General features: G+C 44.2%; 2 protein-coding genes and 1 pseudogene across 2 annotated transcripts; 2 read left to right on the top strand and 1 right to left on the bottom strand.

Moving 5' to 3' along the window:
* Positions 1–9,278: 9,278 nt before the first annotated feature.
* On the top strand, positions 9,279–10,056 carry LOC133931311 (uncharacterized). Its single transcript, XM_062378165.1, has one exon. It carries the CDS (start codon positions 9,464–9,466, stop codon positions 9,830–9,832), a length of 369 nt encoding a protein of 122 aa, XP_062234149.1. The 5' UTR covers positions 9,279–9,463; the 3' UTR covers positions 9,833–10,056.
* Positions 10,057–16,318: 6,262 nt separating this feature from the next.
* On the top strand, positions 16,319–19,076 carry LOC133931302 (putative F-box/LRR-repeat protein At4g15060; annotated as a pseudogene).
* A 2,349-nt stretch (positions 19,077–21,425) lies between these two features.
* LOC133930675 (serine/threonine-protein kinase RIPK-like) lies at positions 21,426–23,976 on the bottom strand. The gene is made up of 4 exons (XM_062377376.1): positions 23,462–23,976; positions 23,194–23,329; positions 22,944–23,080; positions 21,426–22,318 (listed from the first exon to the last, which is right to left on the bottom strand). The coding sequence occupies exons 1-4, from the start codon at positions 23,840–23,842 to the stop codon at positions 21,650–21,652; spliced, it is 1,323 nt and encodes a 440-aa protein (XP_062233360.1). The 5' UTR covers positions 23,843–23,976; the 3' UTR covers positions 21,426–21,649.
* Between the last annotated feature and the right edge of the window lie 2,201 nt (positions 23,977–26,177).

Raw genomic sequence — 26,177 nt, 5'->3', positions numbered from 1 at the left:
TCCCTTCTCTCTCATTTCACTTTATGAATCCTTTTGAAGAGAAGCTATTAGAGATAAGAGAAAATAAAAAATGTATAAATGATGAGTGGAATCAGGAAGAAAAAAAATAAAGAAAATATGCGGTGGACATAGTGCCATAATAGTTAGGTCATGTTTATTCTCCTTCTACATTTTGTATTATGTATTCTAGATTGTAGATTGTGAATTATGAATTGTAGAAACTTATCTTGAGTGGATTATGAATTGTGTCATAATTCAGACATATATTTGCAGAATCCACTTCCAAAATCTAACCGTTTGTTTGCAGAATCCACAATCCATGTGCAAACAAACAGTGTCTTATTACTACCACCGCTTTCGGTGAGGCCACGAGACACTGCATTAGGGGTGTCTTTGGTTCTCACATATTCCTCGTCCTGACTCAGCTGATTCAGCGGATACTTAAAATTTGAAAAAAAAAAGTATGTTTGATTACCTGTATCTACTGTTGCAGCCTAAGCCAACAGTTGCAAATATATGGTCTCATCCTGCCTCAGGAGTGAAACTTGATTTGCAGCTTGGCCCGATGGATGCAGGCTCTGCATCCGCTCATGCAGGTAGATCCACTTGTCAGTATCATAAAATCATCTTATTACGAGTAACCAATCATAATCTCAACTCTTACATCCGCTCATATTCAGTCAATTAAACAGAAACCCAGCTCAGCTTATACAAACAAATACAACCAAACAAATATTTTTCTTTTCAACAAATATGACTCCGCTCAATCTGTTTTTCCTCAGCCTGCTTATACGATGCAGCTTTACGAAACCTAGTCCAGTGAATCAAACACACCCTTGGTGAGACAAGTTGAGGTTGTGGCGACATTTCTTCCAGGTTTTGGTCACAACAGCCGGTCGCATGGTGCCACGCGATACCGCACACGCGCATGAGCTTGCTGCCCGGCACCACAAGTCACGCAGCATTCCAAAGTGCAAACAAATCGATAGAGCGCGCTTAGCTGGCCGCCTGCCACCAGTCGCGCCCCCGTCCGACCTGTGTGGTACGGTTGGAAAAACAGGGGCAAGACGTTGGTCGGGTCCGTGAATCTGGACTTTTTGGTACACGGCATGCAGAATGAAGGCGTGGGAGTTGGGATCATCACGGCCACCATGAGGGCACCACAGACGCATCAACGCCTCGTAGGGATGGAGCTTGGGCTCAGCCAACCTGGGCCATGGCCCTCAGCCTTTTTGCCAAAAAAAGGAATAAGTCTAGTTTTGACCCCTCAACTATTGCGTTTGTCCGATTTTGACCCTTAACTACGAAACCGGGTAACCCTTACCCCCAACTATCAAAACCGGCTCAATTTCTACCCTGATCTCACAAAAAGCTGATTTTGGACGATGTGGCAGCAGTTTTCGAATCCACGCTGGCACATTTCTTCAAGTTGGCAGGTTTTTTTGCCAACTTGGTCGTGACGTGTCTCAGGCCCACCTGTCATTATCTCTTCTTTCTTTCCTTTCTTCCTCCTCGTCTTCAAACTCAGTCTCTTCCCCTTTTTGCAAGGAAATGCTGAATCAAGTTCAAGAACCCGCAACGATTAGCTCGGACTCGACTCAGCTAGCGAAGGAACACCAGTATCAAGCTCCCTACCATCAAGCTCGAGGCCCCCGTTGCCCATATGGAGGTTCCAGCGCCGAGCTCGAGGTTCGGTCGCCCAGATGGAGTTCTCGTGCGAAGCTTGAGGTCCTCACCGCTCAGATTGAGTTTCTCGTGCTGAGCTCGAGTTCCCCACTACCTAAAATGGGTTTTTGGCCTTGCGCTGCGCCATCCCAGAGGAACCCGTCGACACCGGACGAGGCAAATTTTTCTAATGGCGGTGCTGCAACATCGAAGAAGTGGATCCCACCATGGCTGTAGCCCTATGGCAATAGAATCTCCTTGATGGCAGCAGTCACCACCCCCTGTCGTGCGATGAGTTGGAGGTCGTTGGCGACGGTTGTCTTCCAGCTGGCACGGTTCCGCGCATAGAGGCAGCAGGAGGTCAGACATAGCTTCCTCAAGCCGGTGTTCGCAACTTGGACCCCAACTGGTCGAGCTCGAGCTCGCAAAATCCTCGACATGTTGCATGACGCAGAAGATGAAGGGCACGCCGTGCAGTGGATGGCTACGATGGCTCTCAGTCGACCATGGAGATAATGACGGCGGCACCGTGGAACTTGAGGCTAACACGTCTACACCAGTGCAAGACATGTTGATGGAGAGTGGCATAGGCAGCGGCGATGGCTTGATCTGGTTGGTGGAGAGTGGTGGTGGTGGCTTGATCTGGTTGGTGGAGAGTGGCAACGGTGGTTTGATCTACTTCGTCAACTACAGGGAGAGGAGGGAGGCAAGAAGAGAGACAAAGGGGAGGATGAAGAAGAGATGATTGGCACTGACAGGTGGGACCCATCATATGCTTTAATTTATTTTTCTTTTGTTGAGTGGGCTGACATGTCAATAGAAAACATGTGATGTGGCTACCAACATGGCGAAAACAGCTGCCACGTCACCCAAATACCACCTCAAACAGGCTCGGAGTAGAAATTCAGCCGGTTTTGACAGTTGGGGTGAGAGTTACCCGGTTTCGTAGTTGTGGGTTAAAATCGAACAAACGCAATAGTTGAGGGGCCAAAATTGGACTTATTCCAAAAAATTAATACATGTATGCAATCTCTCTTACTGTTCCTCTCTGCTTGTGACCGTGCTCCCTGCGACCACGAGCCTAAGAGACTGCCGATGGCGGACGATGCCCTTCTCAGCTGGCGGATGATCCTCCAAGTTCAAGGCTCCAGATCGGCAAGACGGCAGATCTTGTCGCCCTGCCTCAATACACACAACTCTTGATAATTGATCACATAGTTATATCTAAAAGTGTCTATTCATAACACTCCCCCTTGATCAATATCTTGAATGTAAACTTCTTGTTAGAACTCCAAAAATCATATTGGAAAAATATGAGAAGAAAATAATTTATTGATATGCCATTAAAACTCCTTCAAAACCCAATGGGAAAAAGTAAGGAGAAAATGATATGGCATATATTGGTTATTGCCTCATTGTAAGTTCATATGAGAAATCTAAATAGGAAAAACTCATTTTGGTGAGCTTAGAGAACAATAATTATGATCTATGGATCATATTAAAACTTCTGAAAAACCTCTTGGGAAAATAGGAGGAATAATAGTGATATGCTATTAAAACTTCTTTAAAATCCTGTGGAAAAATAAGCAGAAAATGAGACAACATATATTGATTATTGTCTCTTTGTAAACTCATATGAGAAAACCTTTAAAAAGAAAAACACATTAGCGAGTTTAGAGAACAAAAGATATGTCTTGTGTACCTCCTTTAAAAATCCCAATTGGGAAAAGAAGAGATATGATATATGATCTTGTATAGATATTACCTCATTAAAAATCTTATATGAGAAACTGTATAGGAAAAAATCATAAAGGAAAAGAGTGCAATATAATATAAACAGGTTATTATTTCGGGATAAACTCCCCCGAATCTTGCAAATCTCGGAGTCGCAGCATACCAATTCCGTGAATATTGGAATGTGGAAGTTGGTAAGGACTTAGTGAATAAATCAGCGAGATTATTATATGATTTAGTTTGCAAGATGTCTATCTCCCTATTATGAGTAAAGAACAATTAGGAGCAATATGTTTGGTTATATTGCTGTTTATGTGACCTATTTGCATTTGAGCAATGCATACCGAATTATCATCATAGATAATGGCTGATCATTCAATGGAACTAATACCACATGATAGTTCTATGTGGATTATCATTCTGCGAAACCAAACACATGTATGTGATGTTTCAAAATGATAGGTGGAAGTAGCCTCTGGAATCTGTTTTGATGACTCCTATGAGAAGGCTATATCACTATAAAATCAGTCTGTGCTATGACGTTGAGATTAGTTATATAGCTAGTATATAAATATCCCATTATGGTCATATAATGATTTTTCTGATAGAAAATTCTAGATCTTTGGTGCCATAAAGATATCTGTGGATATCTTCTTCGACTCTCGCCTAATGGCGTTGTTAGAGCTGCGCTATTTAAGCTAGCAAGTTATCTGCAAATGTAATATTAGGGTTGTTACGATTTGCAAGAAACATGAGCGCTTTGATGGCACTAAGATATAGAACTGTAGGTTCAATATATTTTCATCGTCAACCCAATGTATGAACCGATCTTGATTCATATTTAGCAATTGAATGACCATAAGTATTTTTGATGGATACGATTTTTCAATATCATTTGGATATTGGTGGACTGATAGATAAATATTCCTGAAGGAATATGCTCAAGTTGTAGACTTAAGTGAAATTTAGTTTTAACCAAATCATTCATCTCAAATTCCATCATAAGATGATTACATACTTTGTCGTGTGTGGTTTGGAAATGATACAAAATTCAATTGGAATTTCATTATGAACACACATACGTAATCATCATGGTTAGAGTAACCCTTGTATGGAAGGAACTCATTTAGTCAGTTGTACCATAATCAATTTAACTGCTTGAAGTCATGGAGTGACTTTAAATTGTACACAATATATATTGTGATTTGTATTTAAGTTCAGAATGTGAAGTCCATTAGAAACTTATATGTCCAAATCTATCAAATTCATTTGAACTGCCAATGATATTGAATATGAGAATATAATTTTCACACATACCATAATTGATGTCGGGCCTCTATATGAACCCTTGTGCTACTAGCCTCGCTATTTCACCACCTTATAGAATTAAAATCTATTTTTCTTCCGTAGAGAAGACATTGAAGGTGTAGGTATTATACCTCTCTTTTTATAAGCGAGTGCAATTCTACCATCAATTGCTTCATTCTATTTAGTCAAGATCAAGTGCTTGAGGCACCCAGTCATGGCCATAAACTTTAGCCTGGATCCAATTGAAGATCTTCTGTAATTTTTGAGGAGAAATATTTGTCGACAATTTGTAGTCTTTGTTATTGATTGATTCTGTGGAATCAACATAGTTTGTGAAAATATTATCCTATTTAACTCCGTGTATTTCTCAAAATAATAGAGTTAGGGTGTTCTCATGACCCAACGTCTGAATTTGTGTACATATTTATGCTGAGTATTTGGATGCTGAACATCCATAGGCGTTTGGATAGTGAATATCCATAAGGTGTCTATCAACTTAATATTAATTTGCATTTACTATCTGGGAGGAGGGATTCCTCTGTTTTCGCGGTAACTTGCAAGAAGCTTTATCCTTTGTGACCGTACTTCTCTCCCTCTTATTTTAATTTAGGAGTTGAGTGATTTTGTTTGGTACCTCCACTCTTTCCGGTACATTCCTAGTAGAAATATAGGATTTTGTGATACCTTTGTTGTCAGTAAATGCATCTTGGCAGGTTATTTGCAATATGTTGCAAATACAAGATATTTTGTATAAGGATTCAGATATCAGGTACGTGGATATGAGGACTGAATGTGAACGTGTATGACATTCTCTTATGATTTCTGGTATTCTTTGTGGTATTAATCTCCCTTTAATATCGGGAATTGTCCTTGTCGGTGAATCCGGAACCAGGGGTCCCCGAATCCCGAGGACGGGCCAGCAATCTGCCACGTGGTGCCTTCCCACGAGGTTTATCTCCGCGAGGTACGAGAAGACTAAGTCCCGGGAGGGGGTGCTCGGGGCCATGAACAGTGGTCTCCGAGTGCCCGAGTCCCCCGATGATATGTGAAGACCAAGTGTCGGGAAGGGAGTGCTCGTGGTCATGAACAGTGGCCCCCGAGCACTCGGTTCCCCGAGGACCAAGACGACCAGAAAAGCCGAGTACCGGGAAGGATGTGCTCCGGGCTGCGTACAGTGGCCCCCGAGCACCCGAGTACCCCGAGGACCCAAGGAAGGTAGTTCCGGGAGAAATTGCTCGGGGCTGCGAACGGCGGCCCCCGAGCACTCGGTTCCCCGAGGATCCGAACAGTCAATTCTGGGAGAGAGCGCTCGGGGCCGTGAACAGTAGCCCCCGAGCACTCGGTTCCCCGAGGGCCAAGAGAGGGTATTTCCGGGAGAGAGTGCTCGGGGATGTGAACAGTGACTCCCGAGCACTTGGTTCCCTGACGGCCCAAGAAGTCCTTTGTTGGTGGCCCCCACAGAGGTCCAGCGGTGAGGTGTCAGCCAGTGAAATGCCCGATGCCGCATTTAAGAGGGCGCGTGGCATGTCACTTTCAACTGCTCCTGCCGCGCTCGGTGTCAGTCCCTGCCACGACCTGGCAGGGAAATGTGGAGATATTTAATGCACATGTCCCATCCCACGCCATCCGACGCACCTCGGGATATCATCGCGAGGCCCAAGGCGCCCCGCCTGCCGCCCTACTATGTCAGGCGTACAAGACCGGGCGGGCACGCCGGGCTGCTCGGTGGCTGCCCGGTGGGCCCTCTCTGTGGCACCCGTTGCAGGACGCCATCATGATGACCGAGACCGGGTGGGGGCGCGTTTTCAACCCCCCGTCGCTTCGCGCAACAGCCCATGATGGCTGCTTTTCCATTTATAGCACCTTGGAACTTGTGCCCTCCCTTTCGGGGCACGCTACCGCCGGCAAGTATTCAAAGGGAGCCGGCGGACACGAGAGAAGAAGAGACTGCCCGAGTCGACACACCCGTTCCGAACGAAGATAGAAGAACACTCAGTACAAGTACAGAAGCTGAGATCACCAAAGAATAAGGAGCCCGAAACTCTAGGATAGACAAACATTCTTGTAACCAGCAACATCCCTGAGAGACATTCACAGTGCATTTATAGTATCCACACAGGAGTAGGGTATTATGCTCAGTGCGGCTCGAACCTGTCTAAAAATCCCTCCCAATGCATTTACTGCATCCTGCATCCGATCATTCTACCTGCCATCGCATTTACATCCATTTATTTCTCCCGTAGACAGATTCAGAATCATCCCCCGGCCGAATCTCAAAGGGGTCCCTCCGGATCACTGCTTTAGGAGTTCACCCTCCGACAGCCGTATGTGACCAACAAGATGTTGGTAAATTGTAATTCTATGGCCGGTCATGCAAATTATTTGATTATCTTTATGAGAAAATCAGCTGGACCATTATGAATGTGCACATAAGGTACTAATGCAATAGTGCCCAAAACCAAACAATAATTGAATGCACGTTAAGGAACAGTATACTAATGCAATAGTGTCCAAAACCAAACAATAATTGAATGCACGTTAAGGAACAGTATTATCCATGTGAATGGATTTGATCCTGCGTTCAGGATAATTTGCTCTAATTTTGAATATTTGAGCAATGACTTTGTCATAAGTGTGGTGCCTTATGTATAAGGACACATATGAGACTATTTTGTAGATGTATCAATCAACATTATAAGTACCTAGATGGTACATAATATTGCTGAATAGAATCACATATATGTTCTTGAAGGTGTTCAAGAAATTGGGTGGCTTATTTTAAATTTTAAGGTAAGAGGACATTAAAATTAATATTCCTCGTGACACATGCGGTGTACACTAATCTGAAGATTTTTGAGAATATTGTGATCAATAGAATTGTTAATAATTTTTCTCATCATATCTAAGGTAGAGTGACCAAGGCACTGTTCATCCCTCTGTGCTTCTTGTTGTGCTCTTCGGTGGTGAGGCCGATTAATGATTTTGGAGAGCAAAGTGGCTGATAACGTATTGCGGATCGATGTAAAACAGTAGAGAAACAATAGAGTAGCAAAATGAAAGATTTTTTATTCATTGATAATGGTGTTTATATATTTATACATGTTAAAAATACATGGTGAGAAGACATATCTATTGAAAATATATCTCTTCTCAATAGATAGAACTCTTGATAATTAATTATATAATTATATCTAAAAATTTCTATTTATAGCAATTATCCATGCTGTTGCTCTGTCAATAAGAGCGCGGGAAAAACAGTGGTGTAGAAATACAACTATACCAGTGTTTGCAACCGTGGCAGTGCTGGATTCAAAACTACAATACTCCGTGCACAGCTTCAGAAATAGGTATCATCAGTCTCGTTCCCCACGTTCCATGTGGCTCTGAAAGGCATAAAGTTTGCCCATGCCATCATCACTGAGTTGGACAAAAAATAAGAGGATTTTACGGTACACTTAAATAAGTATCTGCCATCAATTTTTTTTATTCGGTGATTTAAATTAACCTAATGATACTCTTTTGTGTATCAGTATCATATATATTATTAAGAAGTATCATAAGTATCGTAAAGATATGATTGAAAAAACAATGGTATACTTATAAATTATATGTTTAATTAGGGAATGTCAAAATATTAGTTTATTCTTCGGATTCTATTCATTTCATTTGTTAAGGTTTACACCTTTGGCCGGCTGGTCAATGAAGGGTGGCGGCGGTTCGAAGTCCGATCAAATGGGGGAGAGGGCGAGGGCTCCAAGCCGAACATCGATTCGGATCAAAGGGCGGCGTGTGGTGAGGCGCACGACACGCTGCTCTGCGGAAAGCCTAGGTGTGACAGATCGAGGTTGGGCAGGGGCGATACGGCTATGGCGGCGACCACGCTGCTTCAGCAGGTAGCGGAGGACAGGGTTCGGCCCGTGGCCCAAACAACCCACCTCTTCAAATCGGATTGCGATTCCGGATTTCCAACCCAATACCTAGGATCCAAACGGGACCTAAAAGTCATTAGATCTAATTTATAGATGACTTGATTACAAAAATACCCTTTTAAATGAATGGTTCAATTTAAACCAAGATACTTCCTTCCACCAGTATCATAATGTACAATAAAAGCCCTCAAAATCAAAGGGAGCAAACCTGAAAATTAGACAATCCAAATACGATTAATTCAAAACCTAACTAATGAATTAACACTAATGAATTAACTTAAATACTAATACTTTACTTAGGTAACTGCACAAATATTAGGGGTCTTGGCCCCCTAGGCCCTAACGAAGCTCCGTTCCTGTCATCATCGGAATTCCACTGCAATTGACATAGTTGGTTTTAGGAAACAAACCTATCGATAAAGCGGGGGAAAGACATGCTTTTCTAGATGGAAAAGGACATGTTCTAGCTTCTGCTGGATCCAAGTCATGGCCAGTTTGCAGTGTTAGCTCTGGTGGTTTTCAGGGGTACGCCACAGTGAGCGCGTGGCCACCCACTGCGGCGTGGCACGCGCCTACGCGGTTACGAGACAAGGTCACAAGGCCAAGCAGCCCAGGACGGATCAACTGGGTGGTTCCTTGCAGCGGTTGCCGGTTGGTTGGTATGAGCAAGTCCAAGCTGAAAAAAACAAAAGAACTGTCACATCAAACATCGAGCTGTCGAGCTTAAATCGCGACTCTACTTGTGTGATCCCAACTCCCAAGCCATCACTTCCCCTGCTTCTCTCCCTGGCTTCCTCCTCTCCGTGGTGCCGATCTTGTTGATTCCAATGGCCGACTTGATCCCGACCATCGTTCTCGCCATGGGCGCAGCCGCGTTGGGCGGCCCCGACGCGCTCCGCTTCCTGCTCGCCTTCGCCGGGCGGAGTCCCGCCGTCGACGTAGCCGTCTGCGTCTTCGCCATCTCCGCGGCCACCACCTCTGTCCTCGGCATCATGCTTCTGGTACGCATCTTCCGCCGAGCCAGCGTGGTGCGCAATGCCGCTGCCCCGCATGCGCCGGCCACGGACGTGTTCCCGAAGATGGTGCGGATGGTTGCCTTCCCCGTGGCGTTCCTCGTCACGGCCTGCCTTCTCGCCGCCCAGGCCCTCGCGCCCGGAAGCGAGCTGGACGCCGGCCAGTACGCATGTTCTGCCTGACGCCCGTGTCCCGCACTCCTGAGCGCGGCGGCGGGTTTGGACGTCTGCTGCGGCAGCGTTCGCGTGTGCTCGTGTCGTTCAATGTTCCCCCGCGCAAGACTGCAACTTTTTTGTTGCTCACCGCATGCCTGCAGTCTATAACATCAGTGGTTACCTACTTACCTGCACCATTTGTGTTGCTCAATACCCGCAGCTTGTAGCTTCATATGATGTTTTTTTTTTTTTCTCTAGTCTTGTGATACCGCGAGTGGAATTTTATGATTACTAGTGCCAGATTTTACTTATGTTAAATAAACTTTTCGTTCAATGGTGCATATTTAGCCGAGATTATCGGAGTTATGATGAACTGAATTTTGAAGGACTGAATAAAATTTGTGGAGGTTAAGAACGTGGAACGACTTTGGCAAGCGCTTCTGAAAAGGAAATACGTCTCAGCTTAGAAGCCGTTGTAACTTGTAAGTCAAAACGCAATTTTTTTTGCCCTCCTTTTACTCAACACTGAAGCTTCAACATACACCTTAGAAATTTGTTTGGAATTTTAAAGTTGCATCTAAAATTGAAGTGCTCTTGTAGCTGGTGATTAAAGGTTATACTCTGACTTCCTGACCAAGACAATTTATAAAAAAGGAGGATGGGAAGGCTCTCTACAACGTCAATAATGTGGGAATGTTGAAACAATCGATCACTTGTCCTTTGATGCCCTTTGGCAAGGTTTTGTCTGAATGTGATAGCGTGTGCGTTTGCCGTTCCTTGTTCTCCAACAAATATTCAACATTCTTTTGTCGGTTCGTTGAGCAGTTCTAACAGGAAGCAGAGGTCCTTGGTGTTGGGAAGACTTGGGGTAGTAATATATTCCCTATGGAAAACCAGGCAGGAATACAGTCTTTGGTGCGCCCATGTCGTGATGTCAGAGAGTCCAAGGACGGAGAATGTGGTGAGTGTGGTCGAAGTGACACCGGGGATTACGGTCGCCGCTCCCGCCATGATAGCCCTTCACCGGTGATAAGCCCCAAGATCAGGCGCACCAAAGAGATGTTGGCATCTCTGACACAACGTGCTCTGAAGGGTTGACGGCGTGTCGGGTTTGCCTCTCCTGTGGCTGTGGAGTGGCAAACCAGTAAAACAAAGAAAGGAGAACCTCACCAGTGGAGCAGCAAGAAGAACATGTTTAAAGACAGCAGGGCCGACGTCCAGTTTACAACACTTCATATTGAGAATTCTAATCCACTAACGTACCAGCACTCCGATCCTATGCAGTTTGAAGCCACAATTACATCAGTCACTGCAGGCCAGGAGAGGGAGACCTTGCCACTACCAGAAAATCCGCCAGCGGCTTCACCGGTGTACACCCCAACCCAGGTCGCGCTCAGCTGGGCGCAGCAACCTCGACGTCATTGGGCTGCTACTTGTGTCATAAGGTCATTGGGCTTCCTCAACGAATGAGAGCAGGCCAACCCCGACATCTTGGAGGAGTACGTGCGGCTCTTTGCAAACCCACTCAGTCGAGCGCACCTGGAGGCCCTTGCTGTGCTCTTCGGTTGGTCCATGTCGCCTGTTGACCGAACTCCATCTACAGAGCTTGTCATGGCAATGTGCTAGCAGTGCTCCAAGCTCGGCTCTTGGTTATTTAATCATCGTTTGAAATGGATGTGTCTAATATTTTAATCTGGAATGTAAGGGCACTCAACAAAAAACAAGAAGATATTCGGTCAGGGTCATGGTGGATTCTTGTAGGCTGGATATTGTGTGTCTCTAAGAAACGAAATTGGCATCTGTCTCTTCGTTTCTTTTGGCACTCTTGCTGGGTTTAGAGTTTAACCATCATGTCTACCTCCTGGCTAATGGCACTTGTGGGGGTATTCTAGTGGCTTGGAGAGGAAGTGTTTGTAGGGTGATCCCAACAAGGATCGACACTTACTCAATCTCAGTCATTTTCGCTGGTGATGGCAATCCGGATTGGTGGCTTACAAGAATGTATGGGCCCTCTCGGGACAATGAGAAAAATATTTTCCTTCAAGAGTTAAGAGATGTGTGCGCTTGCTACCCTGGGCCTTGGGTTGTCATGGGGGACTTTAACCTCATCTATCAAGTTGAGGATAAGAACAACTCCAACCTAGACAGAGCAATGATGGGTCGGTTTCGTCGATTGCTGAATGATTTGGAGCTCAACTTACTTGGTCGGTGTTACACTTGGTTGAACGAACAAGCCTCTCCTACTTTGGTTCATCTTGACCGTGTATTCTGCATGATGGACTAGGAACTTTTATACCCCGATAGCTTGCTATACAGTTTGGCATCGGCGGGCTCCGACCATTGTACGTTGATGATCAAACTCAAGGATAATGTGCACAGGAAGCGTTGTTTGCACTTTGAGAATTTTTGGCCAAAGATGGATGGCTTCCAAGAAGTGGTGGTGGCTTCTTGGGAGCAGCAGGTCAGTGCTAGATGTCCATTGGAGAGAATCTCTGTTAAGTTGAAGTGTCTCGCGAAAGCTTTGCAATCTTGGGGGCAAAAAGGTGGGTAATATCAAGCTACAGCTGCAGCTTGCAAAAGAGGTTCTTCATAGGTTGGACATTGCTCAAGAAGGCCATATCCTCTTGGATGATGAGACATGGTTGCAAAAAAAACTGAAGTTCCACTGTCTTGCTTTAGCATCTCTTGAACGCACCATTGCCTGTGCACGGTCGTGTATTAGTTGGTTAAAAGAGGGAGATGCCAACACTGCTCTTTTTCATCTTCACGTTCGCTACCATAAGCGAAAGAATTTTATTGCAAAGCTGCAGGTCGGGGATCGGATTGTCACTTCCCAAGAGGAGAAACATCATGCGGTATATGATTACTATAATGGGTTACTTGGAACCACGGAACCTTGTTCACATACTCTGAATCTTGATGATTTCTACCAGCCCACCATGGATTTCTCGATGCTGGATGAGTTGTTTTCAGAGGATGAGGTATGGGCAACTATACAACAGCTTTCACCAGATAAGGCATTGGGGCCTGATGGATACACAGGTAGATTCTATCGGGTTTGTTGGTCAATCATCAAGTCTAGTATTCTTGAGGCTTTACACACCTTGCTGCGGGGTGACGCGTGCAGGATGGGATTGTGGAACTCTGTGCTCCTCACTTTGCTACCCAAAAAAACTGATGCCATCCTAGTGAAGGACTTCTGGCCGATAAGCCTCATCCACATCTTCGCGAAGCTTGTGGCTAAATTGATGGCGAATCGGCTAGCTCCAAGGCTCAGCATGATAGTATCTCCCAATCAAAGTGCATTTGTTTAGGAGTGCACTATCCATGACAAGTTTTTGCTTGTCCAGCAGACTGCAAAATCTTTGCATTGGCAAAAGGCGCCAAGGATCTTGATGAAGTTGGATATTTCTAGGGCATTCAACTCTGTTTCTTGGCCTTTACTTCTAGAAGTGCTCTCTCACCTTAGCTTTTGTCACAAATGGTGCAATCTGTTATGTGATCTTCTCTCAACTTTGAGCACTCGAGTTCTTGTCAATGGCGAGGCTAGAGAGGTGATTGAGCACCGCTGAGGACTTAGGCAAGGTGATCCGCTGTCTCCGATGATTTTTATCATTGTCATGGATGTCCTAAATGCTATGTTTACGAAGGCAGGTGAGGAAGGTCTCTTGCAGCCTCTAGTAACAAGGTCTCTCAGCCACCGGGTGTTCTTGTATGTGGACGATGTGGCATTGTTTCTCAGATCTGATGTGACTGAGCTTGGTCTTGTGATGAGCATTCTTGATATGTTTGGAGAAGCCTCTGGTCTGTGTACAAACGTTCAAAAGTGTTTAGTTCTTCCCATCTAGTGTCAAGAACAAGATATGAAGGAAGTGATGATTGTTGTGCTGTGTGCAGTTTCAGCCTTTCCTGCTGCTACCTGGGCCTCACTCTCTCTTTGAAGAAATTGACTAAACCTGACATCCTTCCCTTGCTGGACAGAATTGCGAACTGTATACTCGGGTGGAAAGCTGATCTTATGACAAAGGCAGGTCGTGCAACGTTGGTTACTGCAGTGCTCACCGCCATTCCCATCTATCACCTCATTGCCCCGGGTCTTCCGAATTGGGCTATTAAAGCAATAGATAAACTGCGATGTGGGTTTCTATGGAAAGGGAGGAAAGAGGCTAATGGAGGTAATTGCATTGTTGCTTGGTAGAAAGTTTGTCGCCCGCTAGAGTTAGGTGGCCTGGGAATTCATGATTTACATGTTCTTAGCTGGCCTTACGCATGCGGTGGCTTTGGTTTAGGAAGGTTGAGCCGGAGCGACCATGGGCTGGACTTGATCTCCCTGTGAGCACCAACACTAGAGCCATGTTTGTGATTTCAGTTTCCTCCTTGGTGGGCAATAGCGCCACCACTCTTTTTTGGACCGACTGCTGGATACATGGCAAGTCCATCCAAGATTTAGTGCCAGCCCTCATAGCTTCAAAACCTTGGAGGACCGCTCCTGGGTGCGTGACATAAAAGGTGGTCTCTCAACAACAGTCTTGATTCAATACCTTCAGTTATGGAACACTCTCCAAAATATTGTGCTGAACCCCGATAAGGATGATTGGCATGTCTGGCACCATACGGTGTCAGCCCATTTCTCTACGAAGTCGGTCTATCTCTCCTACTTCACCGACAGTACTCATTTTGAGCCATGGAAGAGACTATGGAAGTCATGGGCGCTGCGTCATTGCAAATTCTTCCTTTGGTTGGTGATTCTCAATCGCTGTTGGACAGAGGATTGCTTTGCACGTCGTGGCATGTTACACCTCGAGAACTGCCCATTCTAGGACCAAGAAGAAGAGACAGTGCAACACATCCTTTGCTCTTGTGTTTTCGCCCGTGAGATGTGGTTTAGGCTTCTCAGCCAAGTCATTTTGCAGCAGCTCTCGCCTTCTCCTACCGAGGACACCTTCGCTGTTTGGTGGCATCAAGCGCATCGATGAGCATGCAAGGACCGTAGGAAAGGGCTCAATTCACCGATCATCCTCGGAGCATGGTGACTGTGGAAACACCACAATGACTGCGTGTTCAACGGGACTGCGCCGAGAGTTGAGGTGGTTCTGCAAGAGATCTCGATGGAGGCGCGGCTATGGATTTGGGTGGGGGCAAGAGGGCTTGTAGCTCTTTGGAAGGATTAGTCCTGTCCGGTCTAACTCCCTGGTGTTGTTGTTTTTGCTTTGTATTTTTTTATCTTTGTTTGTCTTTTGCCTTTTCTTCTTGTTTTCTCTTGCTCTGCCTTAGGGACATTGTAAATGGTGACCGATCTTTCTTCTATCTATAATACAAAGAAACGTAGCTCTTCTACGTTTTCGAGAAAAAAAAATAACTGCAATAGTTTTCCTGGTTGTGTCGCTAACCGGTTGCAAATCCTGGGCTCCTGGCAAATATCACATCAATTTTTTCGCTCCCACCTGATGACAAAAACAGACATCATTTTTTCTTTCAGCGAAAAACAGAGTACACTGATTAAAAAAAAAAAAGAACACATTTTAGACCCACATGAATCTTGAGCCTCCCGGATTCTCTACTCCTGTCCAACATCGAAATCCAATGAGCCATCTGGAATTTTGGAGCAACTCTAGGTCCCGGCAGCCTCCAATTACTGAGGTTTTGGGTGATTATTCTCCACAGCACTTGCACATTAGACCAAACAATTATGTTAAAGCATAAATCGTTTATCTTCCAAATGCTCCAAAAAGACTGCAGCATAAACCATGCTTAGAATCTTACAGATAAGCATTCGCTGCCAGGACCTATGTTGCTGATTTTTGACTAAATTGCAGGAGCAGGTAGGTAGTTTTGCTTCCAAACATGTTTTTTTTTTTTTTTTTTTTTTTTGCGCGCGCGATTGCTTCCAAACATGCTTGAGCAGTTGCTGATACTTCATATTTGCAGCACATCATCTGACTAATGCTAATACGTAACATATTGGCAACTGGAAAAATAATATATCTTTGCTGAACAAAAGCACCAGTTACCGAGGTGTGACAGTGAGGTGCTTGTGCCTTGGTGATAAAACATCACACAAGAGCTTCATGCAGAAATAACAGTTTCCTTTCTTCTTAACATTCGTAAGTATATGAATCAAACCGCCCATTTTCGCATGCACATGTAGTTCCACATCCAATTCCTTAAGGTCTTCAAGATTTCTTGCTGCAAAGCCTGAATCCTCGACTAACTTATCCACCCTCGGGCAATGCATTCAATATCCTCACCCAAGTTGATAATGAAGATCAAAGACATAGCTTTCCATATCAGTTTTGGCCACAAAAGATGATAAATATTTTCAGGTTCATTACAAAACATACATGTAAGGTCTTAATGCCACCGACTTCCAGTGGAAATAATACCTTCTTTTCTTGTAATGACAAATAATAGCCTTCATGCCGTAAATTTGAAGCTTGTAACACATTTTGTGCGCCATTGTTATTGTCTCGAGTAATATCTGTTTATGACGTGGGCTAGTAACCCTTGTGTTTTCCACTTCTGTGCGTGCTATTTTACGTTTCATTGGTTGAGAGATGGAAATCACATTTCAACTCTCGGTCGCGTTCAGACGAGGGCGGCGTACTACACGAAGGCGGAATATGAGATCGCCCATCGGAGCCCACCACCTCCGTGCGCCGCCCACCTTCGCCGCCGGCACCCCTCCCAGCCGGGAGCTCCACCACTTCGGCGTCCAACGAGGGATCTGTGCTGTGGGGAGAAACATGACAACCTGTTGCTCTCGGAAAGAATCGGTAAGCAACGCTGTCCTTATATTGATCCGTGGCTTAGTCCTTGGGGTATTACTGAACCCTAAACAGGTGGACTAATCTTCGCAGAATTGACAGGGGCAGAGAGACAAGTATCTGCAGCTTGCAGCAAAGCCGGAAGATACGCATCCTGCAAAGTTTTTCCAAATAAATTATGCTTCCTGCGAGAAATTTCTCAGGTAATTTTCGCTCCCTCTGATTTAGTAGTACTGTAGTAGTACTTTCAAATCTCAAATTGACTGTAACAGGAAAAAAAATAAGAGATTCTTTTTTTGCCATAGTTTAGTTAGTTGGTTTAAATTTCAGATTGATATTAATGATCATTTGTAACTTGGAATCCCTGATTTAGCTGCGAAAGCCCACTTGAAAATTCTGAGGCCTAGGTAATTTGCTCTATGGGTTACTCTTATCTTATTACAAGGGGTACTAGACAGAAGATACTACTAGATAGGCTGAGGGTATTGAAGGGGCTTTCGTTTTGCCTCTCAGTTTAAAAAATGTTCTTCTTTCTCTCCATGTTTGTTTGCCTAAATATGTTTGCAGTGCTGAACTGACCTTCTCACTGTATAATCAGAATGGAGAAGAAGCCAATGTGCAGACAAAGAGGACTAGATGACGGTCCAACACGCAGAAGAACAGGACTGGAGCATTGTCACCACGAGCCAAACTTTTAAAAAGGGCAGCAAACATTCAATTTATAAGCCTTCCTGACGTATGTTGAACTAACATTTTTTTCTAAATGTGAACATAGGAGGGTACAGTAAGATCAGCTTATCTAATTTCTTATCTTATATTTCTTTTGCTGCAGGATGTGATATGCAAAGTTTTATCAAAATTGCCGCTAAAGGAGGTTGTGAGGACTAGTGTTCTGTCAAGTACATGGAAACATATGTGGAAGATTTACCCCAAACTAAGATTTCATGATGTTGCAATGTGCCGCCATGAGATGTGTGGAACTCAGCAACATACTCAGAAATTTGCTGACAATGTTAATGCAGTCTGGCAGCAGTGCCAAGGCAAGGTGGTTGAAGAGCTTGAGATCAATTTTTTTTATGATAACCTGCTAGTCGATCATCTTAATAGTTGGGTTTGTTTTGCCCTATTATCGTTGACGTAGAATCTAGCTCTTGATTTACCACCAGCCGATTTTGGACAGCAAGAGCTTATCTCGTCTACAGCACATTCAACTTAGCTTCATATCGTTCGAATTGCCTCCCCAATTCAGTGGCTTTCCTAACCTAAGAAAGCTTGAGCTGCATTTACTGCGGGTTACTCGGAAGGATCTTCAAGATATATTGTCAAGTTGCCCTAGTCTTAAGTGGTTGTGTATGGTTCGATGTCATCTTGATGATGAAGAGGAACTGAAGATGGCACATCCATTGTCCCACCTGCTATACTTGCGGGTTGAATGCTGCAATATAGCCAGTATAGAACTCAGTGCTACAAATCTAAAGACCTTGATCTACAGTGGGCGTCGGCCAATTAACATTGGTCATGCTCTGGAAGTGAGAGATGCAAGTCTTTATATCTTTGAACCCATGACTCTAGAGCATGCTCTCTAACTGTACTTCCTAATGATTTTCCAAGTGTGCAAAATTTGATTTTGCACGCTTCTATGCCACTTGAGGTTCGTGATTTCACATTTGACGTTGTAATTTAAACCTGTGCCTCGTTTTTTCTTTCCTCAAAGCAGTTGGAATGACACTAGATTTTCTATCTCTCAGATGCCCTAGTTACAAGAATATCCACATAAGTTTTCTCAGTTGAAGGATTCACAATTGCGGTTGCTTTTGGATTCTGATGAAGAGGCTGACAACATTATCTCTCTGGCCTCTTTTTTTAGTACCGCTCCTCTCATTGAAAAGTTAAGAGTTGCATGTGAGACTTGTGAGTGCTCTCCTCTCTTCCTCTTTTCTTGTAGTCATTTTGTTTATTTTATATTTTTCTGGTACTGATAGTTCCCAGGTATATCATCAAAGATTAGCTTTCTTGGCCCACCTTGTGGTGTAAAATGTTTCTGTATACATGAAATTGACTTTCTAGGCACTATTACCGAGTATTTTAATTTGCTAGACGAATTTGGTCATATATCTTATACAGTGTCCATTCACAGTAGTTCATTACTTTCCTGTAAACCAATCTATCCATCAGTTAACCGATATGAGAAAGGTTTAGTTACTAGCAGATTTCTTCATATGCATTATGATACTGTATTTGAACCATGAATTACAACTCTGCTGATCATGCCCCTTTTTTGTGTACCCGATTGCAGTACACAGTCCTTGCTTCATCTCATTCATATTCGACGCCCAATAGAAGCTTTCCTCGCCGCCCATATAATTATCTAAAGAACCTGTGCATTACAGGTTTTATGGGGTGCACTGGTCAACTTGAATTTCTGACCCACAGTGTAGAAAACTCCCCTGTTCTGGAGGTTCTGACTTAAAGGTTGTCAACTGGGCTGGGTCTAACGGGCCAGCCTGAGGCACGGGAAAAATAGCCCGGTCCAGACACGGCACGGCACGAGAGTAAACAGGTCGGGCCGGCACGGCACGGGCTATTTATGTTTTTTCTATTTTCTAATATTTTATATAATTTGTTTATCCTTAATACATAAAGAGATGCTTAACAGGGTGATAGAGTGGTTGTTTCTCATGTATGAGATCGTAAGTTCATCCCATCATCCGGCAGTTTTTTGAGGTTTTTTTTTCTTCTGATTTTCACATGTTAACAGGCCGACAGGCAAAAAAAAATCATTGGGCCTACCGTGCCGCAGCCATGGCACGTGGGTCAGCACGACACGGCATGGCCCGATCTTAAATGGGCCATACCTGGGCTGCAGCCATGGCACGTGGGCCAGCACGACACGGCCCAAAACGGGCCATACCTGACCGGGCCCATGCCGTGCCGGGCTGGGCCACCCATTTGGACACTTATTGATCTGGCAAACATATTTGTCAAACATACAGAATATGAAAAGCGAACAAGATACTTGGCTCGGGACATTGCTAGAAGACAGCTTGATCGGATAATTTCACCAAATACAAAGCTATGCATTATGTAAGAGCATTTACTCCTGTCGTTGATGAACCGTCGACTTTACAAACTTGTAAGAATAGTAGGAGATGCTTCGAGTAGAGGAATTGCAGAATGCACAGAGGGTTGGCTCAGGACATTGCCAGGAGACACCTTGATCGGATAATTTCACCAAATACAAAGCTATGCATTATGTAAGAGCATTTACTCTTGTCGTTGATGAACCGTCGACCTTACGAACTTGTAAGAATAGTAGGAGGTGCTTTGAGTAGAGGAATTACAGAATGCACAGAGGGTTTTTATACAGGTTCAGATCTCCTTTAGGATAATAGCTCTACCTCCTGTTAGTATTGTATTATTCTTTGAGACTGTTATAAGAGGGTGTGTGGTTAGTCTAGATAGATCTAAATTTAGATCATGTTTGGCAGAGCTCTTCCTTCCAGCTCTATGTTAGATTTTGATATTGTAAGTTAAAATAAAGTGGTTTAATGATAAATTTTTAGTTTAAAATAGAAACAAAATGGCTTATCTAAATATCCTTAATGTACCTACATATCTAGCTTCACAAATTTTTGGAGCTAGAAATACCTAGCTCTAAGAATTTTTTGAGCTAGAGCTCTGCCAAACAGGATCTTAGTTGGATGACTCCCTTACGCGTAGTCGGAGAGAGATGTTAATACATATCTAACTGCATAAGGTTTGAAGAGTCAGGTCTTCCGCAGGCTTTAATAGCGTGTATGGACTTCTATGTGCTTGAGACTCCTTGTTTTCTATAGATTCTCTTAGCTCTGTGTGTGTGTGTGTGTGTATATATATATATATATATATATATATATATATATATATATATATATATATATATATATGTCATCGTACGGTCTCTGTAGTTTTTACTTCTTATTTTTAGAGATAAACTTCTCTGTTTACGAGCTATCATAGGTATCTGTGGGTAGTTTTAATATATACAGTTCTGACAAAAAAAAATTCTAAGGTATTCAAATATGTTAGTTTTATACTATTCATCATCAACTCTTTTTATCTGGGCCACGGAAGAATGCCGGTTAAAATTTTACGGCCATTTAGCTAAAAAGGGAAATCTTATAGGAGTTGTGTGATGGGCTTATGGCTCCTGTATTTGTACGTGATGCTTTGCTGTGCAAGCTCTCCTTTTCTGAAGTAGCAACCTCTCGAGCTCAGTGTCGGCGTCTCTTTCCTCACCAGAACACAAATCTCTACGGCCCCATTGGTTCCTGCTGCAGTAACTGTAATATTCACTTTCATATTTATGTGTTAGAATATAAATAATTTTGATCTGATGAGTTGACCTTATAGACGAGGTAAAATTAACTGTTACAGCTTCGTAGTTTTACCATCTTTGCCGTCTTAGTTTTGCATTTGGTTCATGCCCGTTGCTGAATCGTCTGTTTCTAGACGTAATCAAACTGCCAATGCCTTTCTCCAGTGGTAGTAGTGGAATTTAGAAAGATATATTGGGATACTATCTATATCATTAATCCTGAGTTCTAAACTAAAGAGGAGAGAGAAAATGAACACTTGTTATCATAAAAGATAGATTCTTTTGTATAACAGGTTCTATAGAATTTATTTTCGGTAGTAGTTGGCTTGCTTCTGATACGCCATTGAAAGTGGCATTCCAACTTTTCGCTCGTAGTGCTCTCGTGCTTGGGCGCATGCTTTGTACTGTAGCACTTTATTTCTAGGTCAAAGCGGAAGTGTTTCCTTACCTGCCTTTGGTCTTGGACGCTTTGTTAGATGAAAGTTCAGTGGTGCTGATCTGACTCGAACATCTTTTGCAATATATATTGCCTCAATTTTTCAGTATACAAGTACCCATCAGTTGAGGTACTATCGGCAGTATACTAATGCAACGAAAAACAAACAAAATCTATACCCTTCAAATTCTTGGGAGAAAGACTAACATAACAGAGAAATAGGAGAAAAAAAAATCAAATTTGTCACTATGTACACTTGTAATTTGTAATCCCTTTGCTGTATACACTCATGCCCTGCTCATAGTTGGCGGGCTCTCTGGCCTTTTTACCGCGCTCGCGTACCGGCTGCGCAGCGGGCTCTCCGCGTGCACCGCCGACATGACGTGCCTCTTGCCCTTCCGGCTGCCAGCTGCCTCCGTCTCGTGACTCTCGTCGTCGTTGGCATCGGCCGCGCCGGCCCCGACTTGCGCTGGCGCCGCCTCTGCGCCGACCGTGAACACGAACGGGCCCATGGGCACGTCGTCGTCGAGCGCGAGCAGCGGCTCGAGCGCGTCCACGACGTCGCGCATGTTCGGGCGCGCCTTGGGCACGCTCTGCAGGCACTGGTGCGCGACCTGGGCTGCCTTCTGCGCGGCGCGCTCCGAGTACTGCAGCTCCAGGCTCGGGTCCATGAACCGGTGCAGCTTGTCGGCGCGGCGCAGGTAGGGCCGCGCCCAGTCCACCAGGTTCTGCTCGCGCCCGCGGCGGCGCTTGTCCACGCAGCGGCGGCCCGTGAGCAGCTCCAAGAGCACCACGCCGAAGCTGTAGACATCGCTCTTCGACGTCAAGTGGCCCGTCAGGATGTACTCCGGCGCCGCGTACCCGTGCGTGCCCATGACGCGCGTCGTGATGTGGGTCGCGTCCCCCTGCGGTCCCTCCTTCGCCAGGCCAAAGTCAGAAAGCTTAGCGGTGTGATCCTGAAATTTGCCGTGAGAAAAGTTAAGCTCAGCATTTAACATCTTTTTGGCTCAAAATTTGATAACGCCTGATTCAAATACCAGTACATGCTAAAATTAGCAGTTTTTTTAATGAAAGCACCGTGTGTATGTACATTTGACTTCATTGATGCTGCTATATGCATTGCAATAGTAGTTGGGATGAACAGCACACGTACAAATTTGGAACTTGAAAGCTGTAGGATCCTAACGACAATATTGGTCGTACTACTCCTAACAACCGGCATGTAGAATAAGCATAGAGGTTTGCTACTAATTTGTCGGTAGTTACCGTACAAATTCAGATTTGAGCACGAGTGTATTAGTTTTTTTTTTCTGAATTCTAAAATAAGCATGGCTTTGACACGGAACAGACAACGTGCGAGCAATTAGCATGGTTGGCGTGTCGAGAAGAAACAATAACAAATTCAGCCGCCTTGGTAAACAAGATGCAACTTGATAACGACTAAATACCCAGTCAGGCAACTTTTTTCTACCTGAATTTGCCCAGTAAAGAGGTCGGCATTGTTCAATTTTCAGGTGAATTGAATGTGCTGTCAGATAGCTGTTCGCGGTAACAGGAGAGATTGGAGTTGATGAAACTTACCGAGTCAAGCAGGATATTGGAAGCCTTGAAGTCGCGGTAGATCACCGGCGTCTCCGCCTCGTGCAGGAACGCCAGCCCCTTGGCCGCTCCGACGGCGATCTTGAGCCGCGTCGACCATGGCAACGACGCAAGGAGATCTGTAGCCATACGGGCACAAGTTGTTAATCAACCAATCGATCAGAGAAGGCCAATTTACTAAGAACAGGTATTCTAACGTTGTTCATCGAGATGTTGTAGTAGTATTACTTACTCTTGAAGAGGTGGTTCTCGAGGCTGCCCCTGGGCATGTACTCGTAGACCAGCATCCTGTGGTCGTCTTGGTTGCAGTAGCCTACCAGCTTCACCAGATGCGGATGGCTCAGCATCCCGAGGTACACCACCTCCGCCTGATCACAGAAAACCCAACCAAATTAACACTCGATTCATTAGCACGCAATTAACGAACAGTACTGGTGATCGATTAAGCTAGCCTTCACATCACACAGGTAACAGGTTGTACTCGATCGATGTTAACGTACCAGCCACTCGCGGTGCCCCTGGACACCGTCGCTGTCGAGGTACTTGACGGCGACGTGCTGCGACTCGAGCCCCGGGCGGAGCTTCCCGTCGACGAAGCCCTTGTAGACGGGGCCGAAACCGCCCTCGCCGAGGAAGTTGGTGTTGGAGAAGTTCTTGGTGGCCGCCTTGAGCTCGTCCAGCGTGAAGGCGTGCAGCTTCGTCGTCTCCAGCTTCCGCGACAGGTCCTGCAGCGACAGGGACCGCAGGTTGGCCGTGCTCAGCCGCCGCAGCACCGGCTTCCCGCCGCCGGCGGGCCTGCTCTGCCGTGGAGCCGCCTCCGGCTCCGGCGCCCGCTCGCCGCCACGCCCGAAGCACTCGAGCAAGCGCTTCCTCAACCCCATCAAGAGCTTCCGCCCGCTGTTCCTGTCCCGTCGTTGCGCTGCACGCTCGTCGTCGGCGTCGCGGCTCCGAGAAGGACAAGTCAAGAATCGATCGGAGCCTTGGAGAGGGAGTGGAGGGCGGGGTCGTCGGTGAATGGAGGACATGGCGAGATGGTGCGCGCGCATATAAAGGAGCGGGCTTGGGCTTTGCTTTGTGTGTTCCTTCCACGAGGGTGCAGTGGGTTGGAACTGGGGAAGTGTCTCCTTTGACTTTGAGGTTAATCCGGCAGGTGATAAAATTATTCGAGTGCCTAAATCATTGGCGATGCTGGGGTTTGTTAGTTATTCAGTGGGCGAAAGCTACGCGAAGCATATGACGTGTGGATTTGGTGAATGGTGATGCAGCAAGCCTAGATGATCGATGGTGACACACACCAACATCTATCGAAACTTCATTGGGGAAAGATGATCAATCTGGTTTCTTTGTTCTTATCGTCTGGGAGTGGTAGGGCAGTTAGTGTTGTGCTTTATTTTTTCGCATTTTTTATATGGATGGATGGGATCGTGCTAGGCCGTCTTGTAATTTGAGTTCCAGCATGATCAATCTGCATATATGTACACGCTAGCAGGCCTAGCTAATTTCCCCAACTGTAAGTTGCATTTTTTTTAACCATATTGAATTGCAGTCGGAACCAAGCACATACACATCTCCGAGCTGATAGAATATCTAGGAAAATAGAGTTATGGTGAATGGAAAATCAAGCATGCAGCAGCTTAAATAGAGCAAAACACATAGAAATTAGCCTTGAAATGTCATAACACATAGAAATTATATACAATTTATTTGAAAGATGGACGCTCAGTACTTCTAAAATTAGATAATGTATTTGATTGGATGTGTTCTTAACTATAGCTGGAACCGTGCGTGACCTCACTATATATGATCATTAGATTAACACTGGTCTCTCTCATACACTTTAACAGTACTGTGTGAACTCTTCCATGGCCATGTCAAATGGATTACGTAAAATATACAGTCGTCGAAAGTTTAGAATTTAAATACATAATAGTTTTGGACGTAATATTACGTATAAACCGCGTCTGACCGAACAGGAGTTGTTGTTCTCACAGGTCTCATTTAGAACGGGTTCCTCTTTCACATGGTTTTTAACAGGGATTGCGCCAAAATGCTTTCCCACAGGTTAGAAAATTAATAAAGTCGGTCGTGCTTATGTTCTGCTTTAATCTTGTCGATGGTGCAGGCAGTTGCAGCTGCTAAAGTTAATAGAAGCCTAGTATTAGGTATGGAAGATGGAACTGGAATGTCGAATGATTTTGATTGGTTTCTAGTCATTTTTATACATTATTATTATATGCATATATAGTTGGTAAATTACAGATCGATGAAAAAGAAGTTTCCAGTCTCGACAAGAAATGGAAGGTAGAATTTTTTTTCCTTGTGCGTGCCAGCACTACAAGTTGCTCTAGTGGAAAGGCGGCCTATCGTGGACAAGGTTCACGTAACCGACCTCCGACGGTAACCGAAAAACCGCGGTAACCGCGATTACTGGTCAAAAATTCAAAAAAAATCGGAGAAAATTCATTCGGCAAATTTTAAATTTTTGCGAAAAAATCGTGTTTTTGCCCTCTCGGTAACCGCTCGGTTTTGGTCGGTTACCGAGCGGTTTGGGTCGGTTACCGAGCGATTTTCTCGTATTTTTTATTTGGTCGGTTACCGAGCGGTTTGGGTCGGTAACCTCTCGGTTTTCTTGATTTATCGAGCGGTTTTATCGAATTTCAGCGGAGTTCAACAAAAAAACCTTAAAAAGGGTTCAATCTTGTAAAATCAATAACTAATTCATCTGAGCTTAAAATCAAGTGAAACAAATTTTGTTGGATTCCTTGTAACATGATCTACATGATAAAAGTATTTATACTCATAAAAAAGTTCAAAATTTTCTGTGAGAAATTTTATTTTTTTAAACCAAGTTAAATGCATAGTTTACTCTTTGCTAATCCAAAAATCATGAAACTAATTTTGTTAGTCTTCTTACATGATCCTATATCTTTTAAAAATATATGAACTCATTAATTAGTTATTGTAACATGCATGATTGTGTAAATGTGTTGCGACTAGATTAATTCATAACTGACCCATCACACCTCAAAAATTAGTGAAACCACTTTCATTAGCTTATTTATATTATGATTTACGTAGAAAAACTAATAGTAGACATGAAAAAGTTAATTACAGTGCTATTTCTTAACATATTCACTTTATGCTTGTGAACTTTGTAAAAAATCATAGAGAATTTAATAAAACTCTAAATAAAGTGAAATCAATTTTAAAGATTCT

This window comes from Phragmites australis, chromosome 10 (genome assembly GCF_958298935.1).
Source record: "Phragmites australis chromosome 10, lpPhrAust1.1, whole genome shotgun sequence".
NCBI lineage: Eukaryota > Viridiplantae > Streptophyta > Magnoliopsida > Poales > Poaceae > Phragmites > Phragmites australis.
The sequence above is the reverse complement of the archived record's forward strand: the minus strand, read 5'-3'. Positions and strand labels throughout refer to the sequence as shown.

Excerpts from the sequence above, each read along its gene's own strand:
- LOC133931311 (XM_062378165.1), top strand. The coding sequence starts at position 9,464 with ATGGCCGACTTGATCCCGACCATCGTTCTCGCCATGGGCGCAGCCGCG.
- LOC133930675 (XM_062377376.1), bottom strand. The coding sequence starts at position 23,842 with ATGGGGTTGAGGAAGCGCTTGCTCGAGTGCTTCGGGCGTGGCGGCGAG. Across the intron at positions 23,330-23,461 it reads AGGGGCACCGCGAGTGGCTG|GCGGAGGTGGTGTACCTCGG; the intron begins GTACGTTAACAT and ends TTCTGTGATCAG. Across the intron at positions 23,081-23,193 it reads CGAGAACCACCTCTTCAAGA|ATCTCCTTGCGTCGTTGCCA; the intron begins GTAAGTAATACT and ends GTATGGCTACAG.